The sequence below is a fragment of the Kogia breviceps genome, chromosome 12, assembly GCF_026419965.1.
Source record: "Kogia breviceps isolate mKogBre1 chromosome 12, mKogBre1 haplotype 1, whole genome shotgun sequence".
NCBI lineage: Eukaryota > Metazoa > Chordata > Mammalia > Artiodactyla > Physeteridae > Kogia > Kogia breviceps.
The window spans coordinates 5808708-5835062 of NC_081321.1; the positions used below are offsets into that span (position 1 = coordinate 5808708).

General features: G+C 52.7%; 3 protein-coding genes across 5 annotated transcripts; 2 read left to right on the plus strand and 1 right to left on the minus strand.

The window, feature by feature from the left end:
- Window positions 1-517: 517 nt before the first annotated feature.
- On the plus strand, window positions 518-5224 carry CD27 (CD27 molecule). Its single transcript, XM_059082396.2, has 6 exons — window positions 518-805; window positions 994-1125; window positions 3666-3818; window positions 4036-4125; window positions 4395-4514; window positions 4737-5224. Exons 1-6 carry the CDS (start codon window positions 670-672, stop codon window positions 4859-4861), a joined length of 756 nt encoding a protein of 251 aa, XP_058938379.1. The 5' UTR covers window positions 518-669; the 3' UTR covers window positions 4862-5224.
- An 88-nt stretch (window positions 5225-5312) lies between these two features.
- TAPBPL (TAP binding protein like) lies at window positions 5313-13632 on the plus strand. Of its 3 annotated transcripts, none has more exons than XM_067008617.1 (7): window positions 5313-5370; window positions 6643-6858; window positions 7008-7280; window positions 9710-10054; window positions 10686-10988; window positions 12154-12237; window positions 12431-13632. In XM_067008617.1, exons 2-7 carry the CDS (start codon window positions 6687-6689, stop codon window positions 12529-12531), a joined length of 1278 nt encoding a protein of 425 aa, XP_066864718.1. In that variant the 5' UTR covers window positions 5313-5370; window positions 6643-6686; the 3' UTR covers window positions 12532-13632. The 3 variants fall into 3 exon arrangements, with proteins under 3 accessions (XP_066864718.1, XP_066864719.1, XP_066864716.1); XM_067008618.1 differs by having other exon boundaries at window positions 5320-5588; XM_067008615.1 differs by having other exon boundaries at window positions 5321-5872.
- On the minus strand, window positions 13550-20636 carry VAMP1 (vesicle associated membrane protein 1). Its single transcript, XM_059082395.2, has 5 exons — window positions 20378-20636; window positions 17181-17307; window positions 16838-16996; window positions 16109-16160; window positions 13550-15684 (listed from the first exon to the last, which is right to left on the minus strand). Coding segments are annotated over exons 1-5 (357 nt in total). The 5' UTR covers window positions 20380-20636; the 3' UTR covers window positions 13550-15667.
- Window positions 20637-26355: the final 5719 nt, after the last annotated feature.

Consider the following 26355-nt stretch of genomic DNA (forward strand, 5'->3'; position numbering starts at 1 on the left):
TTGAGGATATGGGGAGGGGGAAGGGTAAGCTGGGACGAAGTGAGAGCGTGGCGTGGACATATACACACTACCAAATGTAAATTAGATAGCTAGTGGGAAGCTGCCACATAGCACAGGGAGATCAGCTCGGTGCTTTGTGACCACCTAGAGGGGTGGGATAGGGAGGGTGGGAGGGAGACCCAAGAGGGAGGAGACATGGGGATGTATGTATACCTATAACTGATTCACTTTGTTGTAAAGCAGAAACTAACACACCATCGTAAAACAGTTATACTCCAATAAAGATGTTAAAAAAAAAAAAAGAAAAAGCGGCAGGCAGAGTTAAATTCTTCACGAGCGGAAGAGACAGAGGACACGGAGAGGCTGGCGTGTTGGGGGCGTCTTTGAAGAAAGCAGGTCTTCTGACAGTTTGCCGTTTAATGCTCTCCCAACACCCAGCGCACGGGAAAGGGGGAGGGGTGGCGGTAGCTGCCTGAGCGAGAAACAGCTACGGTAGAACTTCAACTGCATCAAAGGTCAGCCTGCCACCCGACTCTGGCGACAACTCCGAGAAAACACGCCCAGAAGGTGCAAAGAAGAGGCACCAGCATCTGGCTGGGGAGGTGCCAACAACTCCCCCAAGGCCTGAAGTCGGCAGCCAGGGCAGGAAGAGCTCCCCGGGCAGTAGCCATGGCCCGGCCACCTCCCTGCTGGCTGTGGGTTCTGGGGACCCTGGCAGGGCTCTCAGCGACCCCAGCCTCCAAGAGGTGTCCGGAGAAGCATTACCTGGCTCAGGGAGAACAGTGCTGCCAGATGTGTGAGCCAGGTAAGAGGAGGCCTTGCCAGCGTCTAGCTGAGTATGCAGAGAGAGGACCAGGCTTGGGGTGGAGGGACACAGAGAGGGAGTCTGAGCTCAAGCGAGGAGCAGAATCCTGCAGAGGCCAAGAGGCAGCACCTTGAAGGGGGCGAGGGAGCCGCCTTCCCTGGGCCTCGACCCTGCACCTCTGCTCACAGGGACGTTCCTGGTGAAGGAGTGCGGCCAGCATGAAAAGGCTTCTCGGTGCGATCCGTGTACACCGGGGGTCTCCTTCTCGCCAGACCACCACACCCGGCCCCACTGTGAGAGCTGCCGATACTGTAACTCTGGTGAGGCGGGCAAGCATTTGGGGGAGCAAAGTGCGTACGGAGAAGCAAAGGAGGGGGGGGTAAGAGCGTCAGTTGCTTCAAGGCTACTGCAAGAGGAGCCCGTGGCGGGAGACGGGGCGCCCTGGGCGGAGCGTGTGGATGTGGTAGGGAGAGCTGTGAGGAAGTGATTCAGGGAAGGGGCAAAGCAGAATTTGAGGGTCTGCTGAGAAGGGGTCTGTGGCTAGGATCAAGGCAATACAAAGCAGGAAGTTGTTGTAGGACCCGAGATCTTAGACGAGCCTCCTCCCCGCTGGTGAACGGGCCGTATTCTCAGAGCGCACATTTGTCTGGCACTCGAAATACACCTTTCTAAGGACATAACAATACCAGTCAGTGGATTACAACCTTTTTTTGCCCAAAAGCCAGTTCAGGAAAATGAATGTGTATGTGGCTTGTGTCTTTATGTATTTTGTAATTTCATCTTTTTTAAAATTAAGAAATGGAATCTCAGCAGCTGTGTTATGAATACTTTCATCATTTCTCCGTTTTAGCTAGAATTTTAGAAACTGTGTATGTACCAGTGTACATAGACCAGCAGGTCTAAAGTGGCCCCTTTGAACAAATATTCTCCAGCAGGAGACTTTTGAGGGCTATTTAGATGAACCACATTACTTGCTTGTAAATGCATTGAGTCTGACTAGGCCTTTTAATACTGTATTCTTTTTTTTTTTGCGTTACGCGGGCCTCTCACTGTTGTGGCCTCTCCCGTTGCGGAGCACAGGCTCCGGACGCGCAGGCTCAGCGGCCACGGCTCACGGGCCCAGCCGCTCCGCGGCATGTGGGATCTTCCCGGACCGGGGCACAAACCCGCGTCCCCTGCATCGGCAGGCGGACCCTCAACCACTGCGCCACCAGGGAAGTCCTGGGATGTTTATTTTTTAGTCCAAGCCTCCCCAACTCACTCTGCAGGCCCCAGTGGAAGGCCTTTCCCCAATATTGAGCCAGTCCGAGCTCCCTGCACTCTGCTCCAGACCAGCCCAACCCACGATCCTCCTCTGTGAGATTCAGTCCACAGATCCCTGAAGCACTCAGGCAGCACCTGGCTGCAGGACTCCAGGGCACTGGAAAGAGGCTGAATGGGTTTGGTCCTCTCGGACCTCAGTATTCCCATCTGTAAGATGGACAAGTGCCTGAAATCAGCATGGAATTCTGTGCACAGGTTATACATGGTGAAGAGAACTCCCAGGTTTCTGGAGACTCCATTGAAAACAATGACACTTCACTCATTTTTTTAACCAATCCCAGCCCCTTCTTTAACCCTTCCCATCCCTTTGGGCAGATACCCTCCCTGATCTTCTTCACCTTTCCTACCTATTCCCGTCTCCACCACCACCGTTCCCTCCTCCGTCACTGCTCTTCCTGTGCAGATCCTTGTCCAGGCTGGCTCACAATTCCTGGTGAGCCACAAGGAAACCAAGTTCTAGCACCAACCATGAGTCAGAATTCAGAAAGGAGATGCCACAGCGGCATAAAGATGAGAAGGAGTTTACACCCTTTCCTGACAAAAGGCGCACACTAAAGAAATTGGGAGGGTTGATGGTAGTCTTTGGTATCCTCAGACGTCCCTTTCTGCACCCCTCTCCCACCTGTCAGGCCTCCTCTCCCTGGGTTCTCATGAGTGCGCCCTGCCCCACCAGGCTCCCGCTCGGGCCTGGCCCACATCTGGGTGCCATCACTTTCCCCAGAGTCACACTTCTTTTCTCAGCCCCAAACACCCATGAGCCCACCCCATGCAGCACCCTTCCTACCTACCTCCCCCAGTATCACCGATCGGTAGCCACCCAGCACCTGACCTCGACACTTGAATACAATTTATATTTTAGAGGCAAAGGATATCAGTAAAGTTAAAAACCTATTGGGGACCACAGCAGCACCCCTTCCAACTGCTAAAAACGGGAACTACCCAAATGCACACCAACAGTAGAACGGATGAATAAATGGTGGTGTGTTCACACGGGGGAACACTAGATGGGAGGGAGAATGAACGATTTGCAATCGCACTCAACACTATGGATTAATCTCACAGAGAGCTGAGTAAAAGCAGCCAGGCACAAATGAGCACACGCGCACGGTTCATGCATACGGTGCAAAAACTGGCAAAAGCAACTTGTGGCGTTAGGAAGTCAGTAGCTATTCTTGGTGGGGAGGGTGTTAGTGACTAGAAAGGAACACGACTGGTCATCTTGTTTCTTAATCTGGTGCTGGTTACACCTGTGAGTCCAATTTGTCCCAGTTCTCAAGCTTTACACTTGTGACATGTATACCTCTCTATAGGCATAGTTCAATAAGAAGTTCTAAGAGCATCAGTGAGTGAGAGGAGAAATCATGTAAGCTGTTTCTACTTCTGAACCGTGAATTTTCTAAAAGGTCCGAGTTTTTCTTGACTAACAGTGACACAAATGGCAAAGGCACTGGGTGACAGTGGGGGAGGGGCAGGCCTGGGCGGGGAGGGGATTATGCCAGTGGACCCTGTGTGTTCCCTCCCTCTCCTCTGCCACCAGGTCTTCTCATTCGAAACTGCTCCCTCACCAGCAACTCGGAGTGTGCCTGCCCCGAGGGCTGGCGGTGCAGGGACAAGGAGTGTACAGAGTGCGTTGGTCCAGCCCAGGCCCCAGGCCCACACCCACAACCCTCCCACTCACCTTACGCTGAAGGTAAGTTCTAGGCAACCCTTCATCTGGTCATTGGGGGTGAGGGTCACACCCCAACCAGCACCGCCTCTCCCATGCCCAGCCCCACATACATTGCCTCGTCCGCCTGTCCCGGCCTTCGCACCCCCCCACCCCCACCGCCAGGCTCGCTTAGGCCTTCAGCGAGCCTCGTGCCCTCGGGGGCACCCTGCGGCTGCCCATTTTGTCTCTGTTTTTCTAGAGATACCAGAGGCCAGCACAGGCCAGCATATTCGGACTCTGGCTGATTCCAGGCGGCTGCCTGCCCCAACTCTCTCTACCCACTGGTCACGTGAGTTTTCTCCCCACTCCCCACCCTGACAGAGAGAATGCACACAGGAGGGTCCAGGAGGGAAGCCAGCCAGAAAGCTCCTAGGAACAGGGGTAAGAAGAGGGAGAAGCAGAGTCCAGGGATTAGGAAAGGACGTGGTGCAATGGTGGGGGCAGGGGAGGAAGGCGGGGAAAGGGGAGAGGCAGGGGTGACAGAGGGCTGGGCTGAGGGGAATCAAGGGCTAGGCCCTCTCCCAAACCCCCTTGTGACTCCTGCCCATCCCATCACAGCCCAAAGGTCCCTGTGCAACGCGGATTGCATCCGCATCTTTGTGGTCCTCTCTGGAATGTTTCTTGCTTTCACCGTAGTTGGAGCGCTGTTCCTCCATCAACAAAGAAAATATAGATTAAGTAAGAGACAAAATTCAGGTTTCTGCACTCCACCCCACCATCTCGGCTTTGCCCCCCAATCTGGAACTTCACTGAATCTCTCCAGCTCCATCTTTAGCACCCTGTGGCCTCTATTCCCCTCCTCTAAGCTGGGGCCCTCCCGACAGCCCGCCTTTGCTCACCTCTTCTCCCTTCACCCATCCTCCACCGCTGATCAACACTCATCTGACTCTCCCTCTTCAGACTCGAGAGAAAGTCCAGTGGCGCCTGCAGAGCCTTGTCCTTACAGCTGCCCCAGGGAGGAAGAGGGCGCTGCCATCCCCATTCAGGAGGATTACCGAAAACCAGAACCCGCTTCCTACCCCTGAGCCAGCGCTCGGCGGAGGGGCGCCGGCACTGCAGTCAAGTCCTAGCCTCCATCTCAACCCACCCGCCATCCAGGGGGATCGAGAGCCGGCACCTCCAATTTCAGCACTACCCTCTCGTCGGGACCCTTTCGTGTGTGCCGACTTGGGAAACTGTCCTGTGTGCCTTTTCGGGACTGGCAGTGGCGAGGAGTCAGGGGAACGAGGTGGAGGGCGGGAAGCGGGAGCCAGAGTGTGTCAGCTGCACGCCTGTGCTGCAAGAGGGCTAGGGCTCCAGGTGGAAGACGTACTTCCGCCTACGGTAGGCCCACGTCGTGTACCGCTGACCTAGAAACTCGGCGAAATAAAGAGACAGACCTCAGCGCCTGCAGCTTTCCAGCTCTGAGATTTCGGTCTCCCCACTCAGGCCACACCCATCCTCCTCGCAGACCCGCGATCTTAGGGCGGGGCTTTATCCCGCGCAGGCGCGCTGGGGCCCACGCGGGTTGGGGAGGGCGGGCGGTGGCTGGCAGGTAAGACGCCCACAGAAAGTGGGGAAAGGTCCCGGCTATCGGGGAGCTGAGTCTGTCGTCAGCCCCTCCCTTCCTCCACCCTGCCTCCCTTCCCATATCTCGACTTTCTTGGGGCTGGTCGGGAGCAAAATGGCAAAAGGGCATACGCCGTGAAGTCAGGTCCTGAAATCACCGGGGGATTTTTTTTGCGGGGGAGAAGGTGGAAAGAAAGGAGAACGGTGAGCAGGCTCTGGCTCCAGCACCAATGGCTTCAGCCATTGGCCAAGGCAGCCTCGGTGACACTTCCTCAAAGTGAAAGCGAAAGCCAAGTAGGCGGAGAGGACTGACGGGGCCAGGCGGTCGGCCAGGCAGGCGTGTTTGGAGCCCCTTCTCCAGCCCGTACCTGGCCGGCGCGGGGCACGAGGAGGGGCGGCGGGGGAGGAGGGCCTGAGAGCAGCCCCCATGGGCCCCAAGGGGTGGTGCTTGCTGGCCTGCTTGGCTCTCTCCGGGGCAGCAGACGCCGGTGAGTCGGGGGCTGGCTGGTGGGGCGTGTCGGGCTAAAGAAGCATCAGGTAGCCACCCTCCCCGAGGTCGCAGAAGGGGAAAGGGGCCGGGAATGGCTTCCAATCGCCTTCTAAGCCCAACAGGCGGAAGATTCGGCGGCTGGTAACGGAAGGAACCAGTTGTGCCGGGGAGAGAGACTGAGAACTCTGGGGAAAGGGCCAAACGAAGGAATGAGGGGCCGCCTCTGTGGATGTGATGGGCCCGCTGTCCTACAGGAGAGGGAGCTGGCCTGGGAGCGGACGCCTTCAGGAGAGGAAGGGGGGGCCCTTAACTAGGAGATCACGGAGGGGGGTAGGTGCTCCCCAGAGGTGGGGGAGGGGAAGGCCACCTGTAAAAGCACGGAGCGAGCAGACCCTGGGGGCTGCCAACGCCCTAACAACCCAGCCCGTCTCCTCTCCCAATGCAGTTGTGTTCATTTATATGCTTTTGCTTAGAATTCCTTTGAAGAGATAGCTTTCCATTGACAGGTGGAAATAAGCTTCTTAAATCCCTCTGAGCAAGGGAGATCAGGACTTTAAATAATTCACACCAATAAGTATGTACCTGGAGAAGCAGGTGCTTCGCAGAAAGCTGGTTCTGGGTAAAACAGGATCAGAGCTGGACGCAGAGGCAGCTAGGAACGGGGAAGATTACCCCTTGATGACTCGACAGTTTGGGGTAGGGGGGAGCAAGTATAGAAGTAACTTTCTGGGCAAGAGGGTGCTCACCCCAGCCTGTTCCCTGCCGTAGAAAGTCAGTGGCGGGCAGTGGACGTGATTTTGGACTGCTTCCTGATGGGGGAAGGTGGGCACCGTGGAGGTTTCGCCAGCCGTGAGAACATGGTGAAGGCCTTGTTGGTGCTGAAGCAGGTGCCAGTGCAGGACGACGGCTCCCTGGAAAGCCTCACGGATTTCCAAGGGGGCACACTGGCCGAGGACGACCCACTCATTACCTTCGAGGCCTCAGGTAAGAGCCCTCCACCCTGTGTCCCAGTCCTTCTGGGCTCCCTCCAGTTCCTGAGACCAGTTCCCAAGGACACCCACCCACACCTGCTTCCCATCGGCCCAGGTGTTCTCTATCCAGCTGCATCTCTGTGCTGCCCTCTTCTCCCCCAGTGAACCTGATACAGATTCCCCAGGCTGAGGCCTTGCTCCATGCCGACTGCAGCGGGAAAGAGGTGACCTGTGAGATCTCCCGCTATTTTCTCCAGGCCAGGCCAAAGGCCACGGTGGAGACGGCAGCCTGGTTCATCACCAACGTGCTAGTGTCTGGAGAGGGACCTAGTATCTCCATGGTGATGAAGACTCTTGGGGACGCTCGGAATGGGGCTGTCTTGCATCCCATGCTGAAACTGCCCCTGAGCCCCCAGGGGACTGTGCGGACTGAAGGTGAGAAAATGAAAAGTAGCAGAAAGAAAGTTTTGATTTTTTTTTTAAAGGGGTCAAGAAATGGGGGGATAGTAGGAGAAGGAAGGGGACAGGTCCACCTCTGTGCACATTGGTCATCTCAGGGGGTCCCCTAGGCCTCAGTCCTTTGTTCCTAAAGACCCCAAATGGGGATAATTTTCACCTGGCCAGGTGACTTGAGGACATAAGACGTGATGCTCTATTTGCGTATGCTGTCCACAGCTGTCTCAGTGAGCAGAGCGCCAGCTTCTCCCAGGGAACAGCTAGCCTGGTCAAGATGAGAGAGGAGAGCACAGGCCTGCAGAATTTGTTCATTATCTCCTATCAGTAGAACCTGGTCCTTGCCCTCTCCAACCTTGCACATCTCAGAGGGCACAGAAAATTGAGAACATGAGGATAGGTTTCTCCAAAGTTCATGGAATCCAATATTTTGCCTCCAAGAAAAGACGAACACATCCAGAGAAGATTAGGGGCCTACCCTTCTATCCTTAGAAAGCTCCAGAACACTCAAATTATTCTGTGGTCCAACCTAAATTTATCCTGCTACATCAGAAAAGGGGTCCTCATGTCTGTCCAGTGTCAACCATAGTCCTAGCATAGCTAGGCATTGCCCCCATTTATTTTGGGATATTTCAAACCCACAAAAAAAGGTGAAAGAATAATAAACACCTGTATACCGTGCACATCCTTTTCCCCTCCCTCATCTTCTCTCCATTTCCCCTCCGCTTAACTAATTGAAAGTAAACTGCAGACATCTCTACACTTCATCCCAAATGCTTCCATGGATAGCACGTGTTAGTTTATAACCAAAGACATGAATGTTCTCCATAATCATAAAACCATCGCCTCGGCAGCAACCCAAGGTGGAGAGTGGTCTACCCGGGGTGCGGGCAGTAAGGGGGGTGCAGCGTACAGATAACGGAAGAACGTATCCTCACCGTCAGCCTACACTGGCAGTTCTGAACCACGTCAGTGACTGATCACTGATCACTCCTGCCTGCCTGCCAGGGCGGACCGTCCTCACCTTCCCCACCATGGCTGGGTCTGCCCCTGACTGCCGTACTTAAGGCATTTTAAAATTGATACAATAATACTATCAAATATGAAGTCCAAGTTCAAACTTCTCCAGTTGCCCTTGTAGTGTTCTTTATAGCCTTGGGGGGTTTGGTTTGGTTTTTGAAGTCCAGGATTCAGACAACGATTGCGCAATGTATTTAGTTGTCCCATCCCTTCAGCCTCCTTTACCGCAGAGCAGCCTTCAGAGCCTGCACTATTGTGAGGCCGGGCCGCTACCTTGTAGATGTCCCAGCGTTCAGATCCGTCTGATTGTTTTCCTCATTAGACTGGGGCTTAGCACGCTTGGCTCAGACACCACCACTGTGTGCTTGTTTAAGCTCTGTCTCCTTTAGTCTCCTCAGCGGCCTTGCTCGAAGCAGATGAGCTCGGCAACACTGAGGGGCTTGACCAAGGCCACAGAGGGAGTTAAGTGGAAGAGCCAGGCTTCCGAAAGCTGACTGCAACTCCAGTAGCTCCTTGTTTTTTAATTTTTAAATTCATTTTTGGCTGCATCGGGTCTTCGTTGCTGCACGCAGGCTTTCTTTTAGTTGCGGCGAGCGGGGGCTTCTCATTGCGATGCCTTCTTTTGTTGCGGAGCACGGGCTCTAGACGTGCAGGCTCAGTAGTTGTGGCTCACGGGCTCTAGAGTGCAGGCTCAATAGTTGTGGCGCACGGGCTTAGTTGCTCTGCGGCATGTGGGATCTTCCCGGACCGGGGCTCAAACCTGTGTCCCCTGCATTGGCAGGCGGATTCTTAACCACTGAGCCACCAGGGAAGCCCCTTCAGTAGTTCTTACCTGAGGGTCAACAGTAACCCATCATTTTTTTTATATATAGATTTTTTTCTTTTATTTTTTTGGCTATGTTGGGTCTTAGTTGCACGATACGGGGTCTTCGTTGAGGCATGTGGGATCTTCGTTGTGGCGCGTGGGCTTCTCTCACGTTGTGGCGTGCAGGTTTTCTGTCAACAGTCGTGGCGCGTGGGCTCTGTAGTTTGCGGCACTTGGGCTCTCTCGCTGAGGCACGCGAGCTCTGTAGTCGTGGCGCGCGGGCTTAGTTGCCCGACGGCATGCGGGATCTTAGTTCCCCGACCAGGGATCGAACCTGCGTCCCCTGCATTGGAAGGTGGATTCTTTACCACTGGACCACCGGGGAAGTCCCAGTAAGCCATAATTTTGCATATGTATTTGCCTGGTCCATAACTTTCATCAGATCGTGCAAGGGGTAAGTGACTCCAAAATGGTCAAGAGTACCACGCATGCGTGCTGCCTCTCAACACGCCCCGAGCCTGCCACAGCTAGGAGATCAGGTGGCCTCGAGGAGGGAGCGGCCCACAGTCACCCCTTTCTCCCACAGTGGAGTTCCAGGTGACAACACAGACCCCATCCCTGAATCTCCTGCTGGGGTCCTCGGCCTCCCTGCACTGTGGCTTCTCCGTGGCACCAGGCTTGGGCATCAGCAGCGTGGAGTGGCGGCGGCAGCATAAGGGCAGTGGCCAGCTGGTGTACTGCTGGACCACGGGGCAGGGGCAGGGGCAGGCCAAGCGGGAGGGTGCCACCCTGGAGCCTCAGCAGCTGCTCATGGCTGGGGACGCCTCCCTCACCCTACCCAGCCTCACCCTGAAGGATGAGGGCGCCTACGTCTGCCACGTCACAACCTCCCTGTACCGAGCTCAACAGATCGTCCGGCTCGACATCCAAGGTGAGGCCAGGACTCCGTTACGCCGGGAAGAGGGAAAGGGACATATGCCTATCGAGAGTGTCTTCCAGCATGGGATCAAACGCAAGGGCACCTTCCTGAGAGGCAGGCTGCGTTCCCACAGCCTGAGTGCCATCCCCATCCGAGAAGCGCAGATGGCATCAGACGGAGTTTCCCGTCAGGCTCTAGATAATCCCATGGAGAAGTTTCCCAGCCCAGCGTCCTGCTGCCCTGCACTGGCTGGCTGTCTCCCGTCACCGCAGTCCTTTCGGACCGCATCCCAAGGAGGGGCAGCAGCAAACCAAGGAGGGGCGTGGCAGCGGTCCTGACCGGGAGGACTGTTCCAGCAGGGACAGCCTTGAACATCACTGGCTCGTAGTGATGCTGAGAGAGGCAAGCCAACCTTTAGTTGGTTTTGCTGCTGTTTTTCAGTTACCTGTGGGAATCGGACCCCCTCGTGTCGTGCAGCCAGGTGGACCCCTCACCACCACCATCCCCCCCGCCGCCCGGCACCTCACTGAGGAGGAAACTTCCGCCTCCACAACCTGCTCTTACGTTCGGCAGGAGGAGAAGGCTCTGGGCTCCTCTGCTGTCCCGGTGATGCCTGTGGGATTTTATTTCTCCTTTCTTCCAGCTGCCCCCAAAGTACGACTGAGCTTGGCGAGCGAAGCTCTGCCACCCACCCTCGTCTGCAGTGTCACTGGCTATTACCCTCTGGATGTGACTGTGACGTGGATCCGGGAGGAGCTGGGTGGAGCCCCGGCCCCAGTCTCCGGCGCCTCCTTCTCCAGCCTCCGGCAGAGCATGGCAGGCACCTACAGCATCTCCTCCTCCCTGACGGCAGAGCCTGGCTCTGTGGGTGCCACTTACACCTGCCGAGTCACCCACGTCTCCCTGGAGGAGCCCCTGGGGGCCGACACCTGGGTTGCCCCACCAGGTACGGGAGTGCCCTCCTTTCCCCACCTCCACACCTGGGCTCACGGCTCCTGCCCTCTGGCCTTGTTCTGCTTCCCACAGCCTCGGCTGCTTCTTTCCCAAGGTGACAGCCTCCAGAGGTCCCACCCCACGTCCTCCGAGACTTTATTACCCCCCGAGTTCTGGGGTACCAGGCACTGCTGAGAGCTGGAGACCAAGGCTGAACAGTTCCTCATCCTGCCCTCGAGGAGCTTAGCCCAGCGGGAGGGACAGACGAGGCAGTCAGGGAAGATATGACCCAGGGAGGCCTGCAAGCCTGCTGAGCTGGGTCGGGGGCAGGGAACACCAGGACAGAGGGGACGGCACGTGTGAAGGCCTCATTATAAAACAGACCAGACAGAGCTGGGGGGCCCGCACGGCTAGAGGCAAGGGGGCTGTGGCGGCGAAGCTTGAGAGGTGACGGTATTCACGGGGCATCTGCATCAAGCCAGCACTGCGCCGAGCACTCAGATGGGGGCCTGCACAGGTTCTCACTCCTCCCATTTTAGAGAGGAGTAACTGACACTTGCAGATGTTCAGTAATTTGCCCAAGGTCACTGCCTAGGAAATGGTAAAACAGAAAATGTGAAAAATAGGCAGACTGATTCCCCTACAGCCTCAACCCCCCTCCTGCTGTTGGTGGGCAGATAACAACAGGCCTTCAGGCTGGAACTTCATCCCAAGGCCATAGAATGTCTTCGAAAGGTCTTATACCATGAAGAGTCGGCACCCCGAAATGCCTTACTTGGTGGCTGATGAGACTGTAAGCTTCCCCCAAACTGGGGTTTTGCCTCAGCTTACATCATTCCCCAGTTGTTCACACAATTCCAGTTTAACTATCACCAGCTAATCTAAACGAAATCTCCCCTGCAAAGCCGTTTGAAAAAAGGCTGTCCTGAGGTGGGAAGAGGTGGAGGATTCTGTGTGGAGTGACACACGGACGTCCTCCCTGAGCGGCTCCCAGCGCCACTGCGTGCTGGTCCCCGGGTGGGAGCAGGAGAACACCCGATAGGAGCTCCTCGACCAGGGGCGCTTGAACGCAGGCGCGCACGCGCACCCGGTCCTTCCTGCCGGGGCAGACGCTGCACACGAGGGCTCAGTGTATGGTTCCTGCCACTGATCCCCGTCCACACCTCTGTCACCTACAGAGCAGAGGACGGCCTTTGGAGTCCTTTTTGCCAGCAGCCTCTTCCTCCTGGCACTGCTGTTCCTGGGACTGCAGAGATACCAAGGTAAGAAGGAGCCCGGGCATCCTCGGCTCTGGCCCTCACTGAACTCACTTGGAGATCAGCTGCTCTAAGTGCCGCCACACCCAGACCAGGGATGAAACCCAAGCATCCGGAGCTCCAGCCCCCCCCCCCCAGCCCCCAGCTCCTGGGCTCACCCCAACTGACACCAACTTCCTTCCGTCCCGTTTTCTCCTAGCTATACCTCAGCAAGGCCTGCCAGGGCCCCGAGGCACTCCAGGTAGCCACTCTCCTGCCTTAGATACAAGCGAGGGTCACATTCTCCCAGAAGGACTCTAAGCTGAGTCCCAGAGCTCAAAGAGGCCCCAAGAAAGATACGAAGAAGGCACAGATCACTGACTGTGGCTCTGGATTTCTGCAGGCCTCTGCCTGCCTTCACTGCATGCCCTGGGCTGATGTACCAAGGGAGAAAGCGTGAAGAGGTGAGAGGCTGGCAGGAAGGCAGGAGGTCTAGGTGGAGGTTAAAACATAAGCCAGGTTTGAGGCGCGGTGGTAGGAAAATATTAACAGAAAAAAAATTAAGAAAGGAGCGGATGAGGTCCAGTGGAACAGGATGGGGGTTGGACAGCCACGCACAATCGTTGAACTCTGCCCCAGTAAAAGCCCTCGTGTCCTCGGAAGCAGAGCTTTTCCACTTGCCTGTCTCTCCCCACACTGGGGCCCGCCCTGCCGCGCCTCGCCGCTCGGCCGGCAAAGTGTTTGAGGTGTGAAACGAAGACCATCAGAGGCAGCCCTGCCCACCCCCCCCCCCCCGACCCCCACCCCCAGTCGCTCAGTGTAACCTTGAGCTGCGATTAAGCTCCTGCACCTTTGGACGGCTGCTGGGCATTTCAGGACACCGACGCACCCGCCACTGCCTCGGCTGCAGGGGACAGAGTTCTTTCAGTCATTTTAAAACGGGCCTGGTCAGCACAGTGGAACCTGGCAGAAGATGGCCGTGCGTGGGGACGGTGGGGAGCAGAGCGTGTCCGCTGGCCCGGGACCCGGAGGGAAGAGACGGCAGGCGTCGGAGAAGCTCTGCGGCCGTCTGTCCACGAGGCGCCCTCTCAGCTTCCTGCCGTGGCTTCCTGCCGTGGCTTCCTGTGACGCACACCTGAAGAGCCGGGCTGCTTCGGGCACGGAGGCTGAGAGCGGAGGCCACTTCCTGCGCCAGCCCCCGGCTCTGGAATCTCGAGAAGCCCGACGGCGCCCGTAAGCCACCCTTCCGGCGCAGAGCACCCTCAGAAAGGAGCTAGAGGGAAACAAGACGCCCCTGCCCTGCTGCGGTCACCCCAACCCAAGCAACAGCCCAGTCGGGTTAGTGGTAGGAAGTTGTATTTTTGTTTTGCCTTTGTTCAGAATACAGGAAATTGGTAAATACGCCACATGCCTTTGGTGGAAGTACAACTGTCATTTCTGTGCGAGGAGAGTGGGGTTAGAAAAAAAGACGGAGAGGTGATGACAGACACGCAGTGGGGACGCCCCGTGGTCCCACGGCAAACCCAGGAGGGGCCGCGGAGACTCGGCCTCGCGTGACTGCCCAGCCCCAGGCTTGGTTGCACGTTTGCTCATGCACATGGGTGGTGGGAGGGAAGGGGGGCGGCAAAGACACAGAAGAGGGGGGTACAGGGCAGGGTGAGAAAGAGAGTAGAAGGGCTAACGTCCCCAGAAGAACAAAGCCAGCTACACCTGGGACAGACGGGACAGAAACCCCGAAGTGATTCCTGTGATGGGGCGGGCCGAGAGGGCAGATCTGCTCCAGGCTTGGGACACTTCGAGGGCAGTGGCGGTGGTTCTCCAGCGGTGACCCCCTGCATGAGGCAAGGGGAGCCCAGAGGAGAGTGGAGGCCTTCGAGGGGGGCCGTTACGAGGGTACACCAACTGCCTTCGTCCAGCTCTTCCGTCCCGCCCTGGGGCAGGACGAAGGGAATGTGGGAGCAGGGCAAAGGGAGAGGAAGGGACGGTTCTGCGGAACGAAATGCTGCTGCGTGGAAAGCGAGCCGGGCCCAGCCTCCTCCTGCTGGTGGACTGGTGGACGGAAGGGACGAAGGGACATGGGCCGTTCTGTTCGCAGCCGGCCCTCCTCCCCTCTCAGCGGGTCTGTCCCACCGAGTGCCCTTTCCTGAAGCCCAGCACTGGCCCCCGAGACAGGCTGAGCAGCTCCATGCTCAGGTCCCACTGTCTGTGCCACCAACCACGCAAAGAGGAGGAAGGGAAAGGGAATTCAGACGGGCAGGCGTGCTTTGGAAGGGGAACATACTGCGGGAAGAACAGAGGGGCCGCTCCGGGTGAGAAGGCGCCGTGGTGCCACAGCCGTCACCAAGCAGGCCCGTCCGCTTGCGGCTCCACCTCCACCCCAAGGCTGGCGGGGGCACCGTGCGGGCTCTCCCAGTGCTCAGGAGCGGCCGGGCCTCAGGAAGGGCCTCCCTCCTCAGCCCTGCCTTTGGCAAGCACACGGGGGTGGTGTGGGGGTGGTGTCGGGGGAAGGACTCCCAGAGGGTCCAGGGCTCCTCCCCTCCGACACCTCATCCTCCATCAACAGCAAGGGAGGTGTAGGACGCTCGTAACAAGAGGGCGAGAAGCGGCTTCCTCCCAAGCTTGGTATTTTCAGATTAGGCCCTTGACTCGCTGTTTATAACTAATGGGCATCCTCTCATTATCTATGCCAGTAACTAAAATTGAGAGGCTCAACGTTTGGCTAAATGAAATTATTTGATGCCCTCACGAGCAATACAGAATGCTGTAGAAAACGTGGACAAGAGCCCCTTCCAGGTATGAGCTTGTGGGACTGTTTCTAGGATGGGAACGAGAATCCTGATATTTTCGCTATTAATACGTGTTCTCCAGGTCTCTGGAGGACATAGTAAAAGGCTGTAAGATCCCTGAAGACATAGAAGATCTTAGACTAACAGATGGGAAATAACTGTGCAAAACAGGTTTGACTTTCTAAGAGAGTCCTGCACCAGGACCAAGCTCTGCAGGCCGGCCACAGGAGAGGTGAGGGGCCCCCTCCCAGCCGCTCCCAGCCGCCTCGGGCCAGCAGCCCGGCCTTTTCTGGCAACACCACGGGCACAACACTCTTCTCCTCGTCCCCGTCTTGGCCCCTTCTTGAGCACGTCACCTCAGCGACACCCCTTCCCCATCCCTTGGCCTCCAGCTCTTTTTGGCTTTGGGGGAACTTGAGAGAACGTGAGAGGGTGGGAAGGAGACGCCAGCTGTTGTTCTTCAGGTAGTTAATTCAAATTGACTGCACCACAAGCAGCATTTCCAGGGTCGTAGGACAGAGTGCAAATGAAAGCAACAGAAGGCGAGGCGTGGGTGACGGAGAAGCAGGGCTGGGATGGAGGAAGGCAGATGGGGAAGTTCTGGGGAGAAACAGCAGGACAGGGACATGAGTTTGGATGGCAATGGAGAACGGGGAAGGGGTGGCGCATTCTCAAGCAAAAAAGTAGACTGGACACAGGAATCAGGAAGTCCCAGATGGAAAAGAGAAAGAGACAGGAGAAAACAAGAGGGCAAACGACATCAGGTTACTAGACATTCAGGTGTGGTTGCAGGGGTCCCGTCCCCACGGTCTCCCTCTGACCCAAGCCAGGGCGAAGGAGCACAGGCCACTCCCTCAGAACAGGAGCCACCACCTTCCCCCACAGTCCTGCAGAGTGAGGGCTTGTCCATCGAGGAAGTCCCTCACCTCTGCCCTTCCGCCCTCCCGAACCAGAGGATGCTTCCCTGGCCACGATCTCCATACCTCAGTCAGAGCAGCCCCATCAGACTCCCCAGGCAGGCAGGCAGGCAGGCAGGCAGGCAGGCAGGGCTGGGAGGAGACACTGGGACCTTCCCACCTCTTCACCCCACCAGCAACCTCAGCGATACTTACTTACAATAACTACCACGATGATGGCACAGATGGCCCCCAGCATGATCATCATCTGAGGAAACATCGACAAAACACAAGCCCGTGGATGCGGGGAAGGAGGAAGGAGCCAGGACCAGGGACTCAGACAGTGGAAGAAGCCACACGCCCCCAAGGACAGCTGAAGGCCTCCCAACCCCTCGTGCCCCTCCCCATCAGACAATAACCCCTGCACCACAGCTGGAGCTTCTCAGAAACATCAGAGGCTCTGCAGCTTGCTCCTTTTTTCCTAGTTCCTGTTGCCTGGAGGCTTTTAAAGGAACACCAGAGCAGCTGCAGACTTTGGATCTTTAGTCAACTGGTTCGTCTTCCATCAAAAAGTGTTCAGCTCACTCCCCAAAGCTGCAGGTATTTAAATATATAGCTACCCCAGCCATTGTGTCGATGTTGGTGTATCTCAGGAAGGGTCAGGTAAGAATTTTTCCAGGGGTCCTTTGGGAAAGGGCAGCTTGACTAACCCCTCCAAACTCCTCTGGGTCTCCCCTGGCCCTCAGTTAGTGGTTCTGAGCACTTTAGCGTACCCTGGTGGCCAATTCGGGTAATGCAGCTCAAGAAGGAGGCTTCCCAGATTGCCTCCCAAGAGTCCTGCAGGGCACAGATCGTGAGAGGGGAGGATTGTGGAACCTGAGGGTTTTCCCACCTCCTATGTGTTGAGACCCAGGAAAATAAGGGGGAGAGGACAAGAACATTCACCTTGCAGTTCTTCCACCAATACTTCCTCTTCAGCTTGGCAGCGCTGCTCTCAAATTGTGATGCGCCCGCCTGCAACGCGTCGGCTCTGTCATCCAGCTCCGACAGCTTCTGGTCCCTCTCCAGGACCTTGTCCACATTTACACGCATGATGTCCACCACCTGAGCAGGGCGCAGGAACAAAGCGGCTAAGCTCCCCCAGAGCCGGGGAGAGGACAGCAAGTCTGCCCTGCCTAACTCTAAGGGGTGCCCTGTCTCCCGGAGCCTTTAGCCGCCCCTCTAGATAAAGAGAAGTTTCCCAACTATCATGACTTGGAAACTTTTAGAGAAAAAGCTATCCATGTACCTCCTCCACTTGTGCCTGGGTCTGCTGTAGTCGTCTGTTACTCGTCATATTAGGAGGAGGGCCAGGGGGACCCCCACCTGGGGCAGCCCCTTCTGCCCCTTCGGTGGGTGGCTGAGCTGCCGCAGACCTGCGGAGAGAAGTGCACAGGAAAGGAATCACATACATTCTCACCCCTATCACCAAAGCAAGGGTGATACGGCTATATGCAAGTAGAAGGGATTCCAGCTCCCTGGCAATACCAAGTGGGGAGATGCAGCACAGAGGCCCAAAGCAAAAGATGAAAGATCCTGTAACAGATGGGGCTCAGCGACATCCAGGGTGGCACCAAGAGCTCTCGTTTGGGCTATCCTCTGACCCAAACTCAAACACATCCTCTGGCACAACGGCCACATGGACAAATGGGCCAGTCTTGGCTTAAATGGCATTTCTCTGCCTCCCAGAAGCCGTTCACATGAAGTCAAACTGGAAAACTCCAATCCAGGAGAATTACCTACAAAAAAACCCAACCCTCAGGACAAGCTTACAGACTGAACAACTCCTTTTTTGCAAAGCCTGAACATAAAAAGAAAGGCCAGGCTGACCGGCTCTGCTGAAGGGGAGCCAGTTATTGGTTGTTTCATGCAATGATTAGTATATCGTGGCCACTGTACGGACGACTTGGAGAATCACCAAAGGCTCTGTAGTTGCAGTGAGTCAGGACTGTTTGCTTGCTTTGTTTTTTTGGCAGAGAAGACCGGGGTTTCACTTAGATAGAACTGGGGCCCAAAGCAATTGTGTCAATTGTGAAAGTGTTCCAAGAGCATAGACAGGGAGCAAAAATATTGGAAATGGTCCTCAGTGTACATGCACCAGAGACAGCCTGTCCCTTCCTTTTTTAGATTTGGCATCCAGTCTCAGGAGACTCTTCTAGTTCCTGATGTCCCAACTAGAAATCTTGGTTTACACTGCTATGCACAGAGACCATACTTCCTTTCCCTTAGCCTTAGGGGAGAATAATCCAGTGTGGGATCCTCAAAATAAACTCCTCTCCACGTCCCAACACATGGAAGCTAAATTCACCTCCTCAAGAATTCCCTGAAGTCTAACCTAAGGCATGAGATTTTCTCTGCCAAGGAAGAAGTCACAGGTAGGAGAGAGTTCTCTCCAATTTGATGGAGAAAAGAAATTACAATAAAAACTCCTCGGGCTTCCCTGGTGGCGCGGTGGTTGAGAGTCCGCCTGCCGATGCAGGGGACGCGGGTTTGTGCCCCGGTCCGGGAAGATCCCACCTGCCGCGGAGCGGCCGGGCCCGTGAGCCGTGGCCGCTGAGCCTGCGCGTCCGGAGCCTGTGCTCCGCAACAAGAGAGGCCTCAACAGTGAGAGGTCCGCGTACCGCAAAAAAAAAAAAAAGAATACGTCTTGCAATGCAGGGGATGCCAGTTTGATCCCTGGTTGGGGAACTAAGATCCCACATGCTGCAGGGCAACTAAGCCCACGCGCCACAACTACAGAGAAGCCTGCGTACACAACGAAAGCCTGCGCATGCCACAGTGAAAGATCCTGTGTGCCACAACTAAGACCCGATGCAGCCAAATAATAAATAAATAATTAAAAAAAAAAAAAAAAAAAGAACTCCTCAAACAGAAGCAGAATCTCACAAAGCCTACCTCATAGGAGCAGTTCAAGAGTAAATGCACTACGGATGAAACCATCACAAAGTCACCAAAAAGGAAAAGCCTTGACTACTCACAATAGAACTAATACCCAGAGGTTCCTCCTCTCTAAGTAAGTAAATCCCAGGCTCAAAAGAATAACCCTTCAGAGAGGTTATACTAGCAGATTACACCTGACTCATCCTGGCTAAAAGAACTGCTTTCCCATTTCCCTTTTAGGCACAAAGGAGGGAAAGGAAAGATACAACATTGTGGCAGCCACCAGACTCCTATGCTACTACTGTGCCACACAATCTAGTTCTCTGGTGAAAGTGGAAAATTCAATGAGTAGGAAGTAGCCAGTGTTTGGTCTTGGAAGCAGTCCAGGCTGGTGGCACCAATGACAAGATTAAGGTCAGAGACCTCGTGATGCCCTTCTAGTCACCACGGTTTCCCCATCTCCTTCCTTTCATCCCACATGGATGCTACTGGGAACCAGTCAGCTGAAGAGGCTCCCCCTCCCCAAAATGAAACACAAGGAATCCTAGGGCTTGGCCAAAACGCGTAGAATATCATATACAGTTAAAACTGTAGAAATCAAATAGAGAAAAGGGGAACTCGTTATAAAGCATTTGCAGGGACCATTTCACTTATTCTTGGGAGTTGGGAACACGCAGAAGTAACATATCCAGGGATAGTTATAACCGTTATGTAACGTAAGTAAATCTTTTCCCTTTTCGTCAGCAAGAGAAGCAACACAGATACATCTAGGACCAGGCCAGGACTCCAAGAAAGAAAGGGAAGTTCTTCACTTGTCTAACTATAGTTCTCCCTCAGGATCCTGGGATGGGGTGACCATGGTCAGATGACTAAATTGAATGTATTGAGGGAAGGTGGCGGGGAGGCGGGGATCCTTAGCTCTATTTGTCTTCCAAGTACTTGGCTAAGACTCAATGACAGGAAAACACCTCCTATACGGGTGGCCTTGGGATGAATGGATGCTTGGAATCACATGCCACTGCCCTTTGAGTCTTTGTGAGCTGCTCACCTGGCGCCAGAGAACTGGCAGATAAGTTTCTGGAGCTTTGCTCACTACCAAGAGGGGGCTACTCGTCACGGTCGTGGTGAGGGGCGTACACAAATCTAGAGACTGCAGAGCAACCCAAGTTACTAACTGGCAGGTGCACCCATGACTGTCCTTCCAGAGGCCCCAAGCACAGCTTCAATCAACGACAAGAAAGGGCCTGGAGCCCCCTCCCGGGTGTCTCCGCGCCCCACCTTCGCCCGAGACTCGACTGAAGAGCCCCGCAGGTGAGAGGAGAGGGGGCAATGAATGTGGGACCCCCGCGCCCCTGTCCCGCTCATGGGGTGCCGGCTGCGGCTGCTGCAGGAATGGGGTGCTGCCTCCCCTCCCCGGGGGTGGCTCGGCCTGCGGGCGGCGGGCGGCGGTGGTTCCCCGCGTCGCCGCAGCTGCTGCAATGCGCCATTTTCGGTCCCGCAGAGTCCGGCGCTGGGGTGAGAGTTGGCAAGGTGTCGCGCCGCGCCCCCACACCAGGGTCAACTCACATGTCTCCGACAGAAGGAGGAGAGGTCCGTCTCCTCTCCCGAGGCTGCGGCGAGACACCCGGTCGGAGAACACTGCGGTGAAGCCGACCACACCGCCGAGCTCCGCTTCTAGACGACCACTCGGACCTCTAGCTGCGGTGGAACTTACTGCACCTGCAACCCCGGCTCGTCTTTATTAGCGCTGGCCACGCCCCCGGATCACGCTGACAACGCTGCAGCCCAATCCACGCCCAGGACAGGCGCCAGTACCGAAGCGAAGCCCGGATAAAGGCCTAGAGTGCCCGCCCCTGAAAATCTGCCAGTCACAGTTCTCTTCTCATCCTGACTCGGGAAAGGAGCGGTGCCGGAAGGATCTGACCAATACAGCTCTGGTTTGTGTACCTGTCTAACTAAGCGACGGGGCGGGGTGCAACTAGGCGCCCGCTCCCTGGAAGGGCGGCTCCAACAATTTGAATTAGGCCTCTTTGGTGCCTCCCAGCCAATCGCTGAGCAGTTCCTTAAGTCCGGGCCCGCTCGCGGCCCCCGGCGCCGGCGTCTCCAGCCAATCACGCCGCTTCCGAGGACAGCGGTGGGCGGGCCCCGGGTCGCTGCGGCCTGGACTCTGGAGCCCCGGGAGCAGCGGAGGTTCGGTGGTCTAGGCACTGCGCTCGCGCTCGGGCCTGGCCGGCCTCCGCCCCACCTCCCCGCCTTTGACAGCTCTGAGGAGGCTGAATCCATCAAGGCAGAGCCGCAGGCTCCTGTGGCCAAAGTAAGTACGAGAGCTCCGTTCATCCGTTCTACACAGCCAACCAGCCCCTCACGCAGTGTATCCTAATTTTCACTCCTCCTCCCCAAACCTGCTCCTCCTATCCCTCCCAGGTAGCTTACTACATCGATTCAGTCGCCCAAACCAGAAACCTGGAAACTATCGTAGATTTCCTCCCCGTTCATCTTTACCTGTCCTCTAATAATTCAAGTTTTCCTTCTTAGTATTTCAGGGATTCTCCCCTCGTCTCACTGTCCTGCTTCAGATTATTATCCCTTACCTGGACGCCATCATTTGTAAAACTATTATTTTATGTCCCGATAAGTAAAAAGGTAGCAAATCAACTGTGACATAATGCTTTCTTATCACTTCGAATTTTTATTTTATATTTATTTAAAGTGCAGGTGTCTATAGATGTAGATTTTTATCATACTTCACTCTCGTGAAAATACATAAAAAGGAAAACAAAGGAGTAACATGGTAACTGTTCATAAAACTTCACATTCAGACACTGACTCTTATGATTCATTTTTTTGACTGATGTGCATGATTTCACACAATGTAGTCCTCTGTGCATGCCATCAGGGGCTTTGGTGATGCAGCGTTTCTTAAAGGAATGTTCCTTTTCTGTCTCTGGAATTTTCTTCCAAGCCTCAGACACCCATTTGGCAAAGTTTGATTCTTATGAGCCAGTATGACAAATACAGTATGACTATTCTGGCTAATAGTTATAGTCAAACATCCCAATTTAGATGTTAAAATGAAAAAAAAAAGTGCCAAGTGCCTCTTAAAATTAATGAAATATAATATCTTTCTGTTTCATCTTGCCCTCACTTATAACCATCCTCTAAGAAACCACCAGGGTGGTCTACCCAAATGTTACAACCCTGCTTAAAACCTTTAAACAATTAGAAACACAATGTATTGATCATATGTGTTTATCCCATGCCCCTTCTGAAACTACATCAAAATGAAAATTGGTAAATACTGAAAACAAATTATAAACCCTCAAAGACAAACAGAATGGAAGGAATTGTTTCAGGCAGCCTGAATGGCTAAATATGCCCACCAGATTCACATGAGGTGGCAAAAAAAAAAAAAAAAAAGGTACAGAGCGGTTCCCCTGTACCCCTTCACCCAGTTTCCCCCAATGGTAACATCTTGTTTAGCTACAGCACAATATTAAAACCAGGAAACTGACATTGGTACAATCCACAGAGCTTATTCAGATGTTGCCTCTTTTACATGCATTTGTATGTGTGTGTGCGTGCGCACGTGTGTGTGTGTGTGTAGTTTTATGCAATGTGTGTGTGGATTCCTGTAACCACCACCACAATCAGGATACAGAACTATTACATTACTACAAGGCTCCCTTGTGCTATCCCTTTATAGCCACACCCACCCCGATCCTGCACCCTTGGCAACTGCTAATTTGTTCTCCATCTCTATACCTTTATTTCAAGAATGTTATATAAATGGACTCAGACAGTATATAACCTTCTAAGATTGGCTTTTTAAAAATATCCTCGAGATCTATTCGAGTTGTGTGTATAAATAGTTTTCATTGCTGAGTAGTATTTCTGTGGTTGGATATACCACAATTTGTTTAACCACTTACCTGCTTAAAAGACATTTGGGCTGATTCCAGTTTGGGCTTATTACAAATAAAGCTGCTATGAACATTTATGTACAGTTCTGCATGAACATAAATTTTCATTTCTCTAGAATAAATGCCCAAGAGTTCAATTACCGGGTAATAAGGTAATTGCATATTTAGTTTTATAAGAAATTGCCAAACTGTTTTCCAGAATGACAGCAGCATTTTAGATTCCCACCAGCAACATATGAGGAATCCAGTTTTTCCACATCCTCACCAGCACCTGTTGTTGTCACTCTTTAAAAAAAATTTTAACCATCCTGATAGTTATTTAGTGATATATCATTGTGGTTTTAATTTTTGTTTCCCTGATGGCTAATGATGTTGAACATATTTTAATGTGTTTATTTGCCATCTATATATTCTCTTTGGTGAAAGATCTGTTCATGTCTTTTGCCCATTTTCTAACTGGCTTGTTCATTTTTTTGACCTTTGAGTTTTAAGAATTCCTTAAATATTCTAGATAAAGTACTTTGTCAGATAAGTGGTTTCTCCCAATCTATCTTTTGTCTTTTCATCCTCTTAACTGAATCTTTTGTAGAGCAAACGTTATTAATTTTAAGATCCAATTTATCAGCTTGTCCTTTAATGCATCACTTTTGGTGTCACACTTTGCCTAGCCCTAGAGTCTCATAATTTTCTCCTATTTTATTTTCTAAGAGTTGTACAGTTTTGTTCCATATGTAAGTCCATAATCCATTTTGAGTTAATTGTTGTATGAGGTGTGAAGTTTAGGTCGGGGTTCCTTTTTTTTTGTCAATGGATGTTCAATTGCTCCAGGACTGTTTGTTGAAAAAGCAATCCTTCCTCCATTGAATTGTTTTGCATTTTTGTCATAAATCGGTTGGGCATATTTGTGCAGGTCTGTTTCTGGGTTTTCTATTCAGATCCATGACCTATGTGTCTGTCCTTCTGCCAATAACACACTATCTTAAGTACTGTAGCTATGGTAAACCTTAATATAAGGTAGAATTATTTTTCCCACTTTATTGTTCTTTTCCAAAATTGGCTTAGCTATTCTAGGTCCTTTGCCTAATAGATCATTTTAAAAATGCATTTGTGTAAACTGGCAAGAAAATAGACTATTTAAGGACCAAAAAACTAAGTGAAAGCTGGTACCTGGAGAGGTAAATTGAGCGCTGAAGCTTGTTTTGCCTTGAGGGCGTTTGCTTAATAGTTGAATTTAGGCATGGTGACCTCATAGGGTGCCACTGTGGCATAGGAGACAGAACCCAGGGCCTGCATAGGGTTGGAAATCTAATAGAAGGCCCCCACTATAACACCAGAACCCCAGAGGACTATATCCTCATGTAAGAGTGGATTTAAAATATGCTAACACCTGAACTGCCCCTAGGGGACTGCATAGAAAATTTGCTCATCTGGAATCTAAGTGCCTACTAGAGATCTTTTCTTTTTTCTTTTAAATATATGCAGACAATTTGTAATCAAAGCTGTGGCTTTTCTGCCTGAATTCCTTGTTGGTCCGAAAAACAAAATAGCAAGAATTTAAAATGGTTCCAGGTTGACAGTGCCACCAAGCACCAGCTGAAACAATGCAAATCGTCTCTGGATGAGCTGATCTTCAATCTAGGCCTTGGGGAATTTCCACAGATACAGTTCCAAGAAAAATAAATTTTGGTCAAAAATGGGAAACAAATAAGGAGCAAAGACCCAGGAGCAAGAGCCAACAAAGATGGAAATAGGAAATAAGAAAATTAGAAAATCAAGCCAAATAGTTCAACGTCTGATTAATAGGAGTTCTAAAAAGAGAGAACAGTATGAAAGAGAAAGATTACAAAAGAAATACAAGAAAAAATTTCTGAATTGAACAAGTCTTTCTGGATTACATAGTACACTATGTGCCTAGCATAGTGAAAGAAAAAGAATCACGTCAAGACACATCTTTGCGAAATCTCAGAATATTAGGGGAAAAGAGAAGATCCTAAAAGATTTCAAAAAGAGAGAAAGGGACTCCCCTGGTGGATCCCTGGTCAGGAACTAAGATCCTGCGTGCCACATGACGTGGCCCCCCCAAAAAAAAGAGAGAGGGAGAGAGAAAGGAACAGGAATGAGAAAGGCAACTCAATACAGTATTAAAAGATAGATTATGTGACAGTGGCTTTAAAATTCTGAAGAAACATGATCATTACCCTAGAATTCTATACCAGCCAAACGAATATAAGACCAATACGTACCAATATAAGATAAATATAGACATCTTTCAGACCTGCAAGGAGTGAAAATTTTTACTTCTCTTTCCAAGTAGGCTACTATAAGATGTGCTCTGGTAAACAGGAAAGAGAAAGGCAGCAGAGCTAGGGAATGGAATGCTGGATCCACACACAAAACTGGTGAAGAAAATCTTTGGAATGAAAGCTACACCACAGACCCAGAAACAACCTGTCCTGACTGAAGTAGGAGGAAGGAGGAAACTGCAGGACAGTCTCCAGAGGGGGGAAAAAAAACCTGTAAAGCATCTGACATGTTTAAATATTTGAAAAAGAATATGAACAAGTACTTTACAAGTCTGATGCAACATGTGGAAAAAATTAGAGCTAGATACATAGAAAATTATATTTTGAAAAAGAGGTAATTATAAACAGGGGAAACAAGAAATTATCTCACCTTTACATTAATTGATTTTCAACAAAAGTGTCAAGACGGTACTTCCCTGGTGGCACAGTGGTTAAGAATGCGCCTACCAACGCAGGGGACAGGGGTTTGAGCCCTGGTCTGGGAAGATCCCACATGCTGCAGAGCAACTAAGCTCATGCGCCACAACTACTGAGCCTGCGCTCTAGGGCCCGCAAACCACAACTACCAAGCCCGCGTGCCACAACTACTGAAGGCCACGTGCCTAGAGCCCGTGCTGCGTAACAAGAGAAGGCACTGCAACGAGAAGCCCATGCACCACAACGAAGAGTAGCCCCCGGGCTTCCCTGGTGGTGCAGTGGTTGAAAATCTGCCTGCCAATGCAGGGGACACGGGTTCGTGCCCCGGTCCGGGAAGGTCCCACATGCTGTGGAGCGGCTGGGCCCGTGAGCCATGGCCGCTGAGCCTGCGCGTCTGGAGCCCGTGCTCCGCAACGGGAGAGGCCACAACAGTGAGAGGCCCGTGTACAGCAAAAAAAAAAAAAAAAAATCTTCTACGTACACTAAGATGAAGAAGCCAATCACAAAGGATCACATGTATGATTCTGTTTAGATGAAATATCCAAAACAGGCAAGAAGCTACAGGGACAGAAATTGGCTTAGTGGTTGCCTAGAACTGGGAGGAAGGGGGAACTGATGGTGGCAGCTAAGGGGCAGGGGGTTCATTTTGGGGTCATGTTAAAAATGTTCTAAAATTGATTGTGGTATTGGATGCACAACTCTACAGATATATTAAAAGCCATTGAATTGGGTGAATTGTATATGGATTGTATCTCAAAAAAGATATCAAGAGGTTTTTAAAAATATAAGAGACATAAGTTATCCCACAGTACACCATTTGGCTCAGTAGTAAACAATATTTAATAGTCCTAATAATGTAAACACTGTCAACTGATTTAAGCCAAAATGCTGATATAACTAGAAT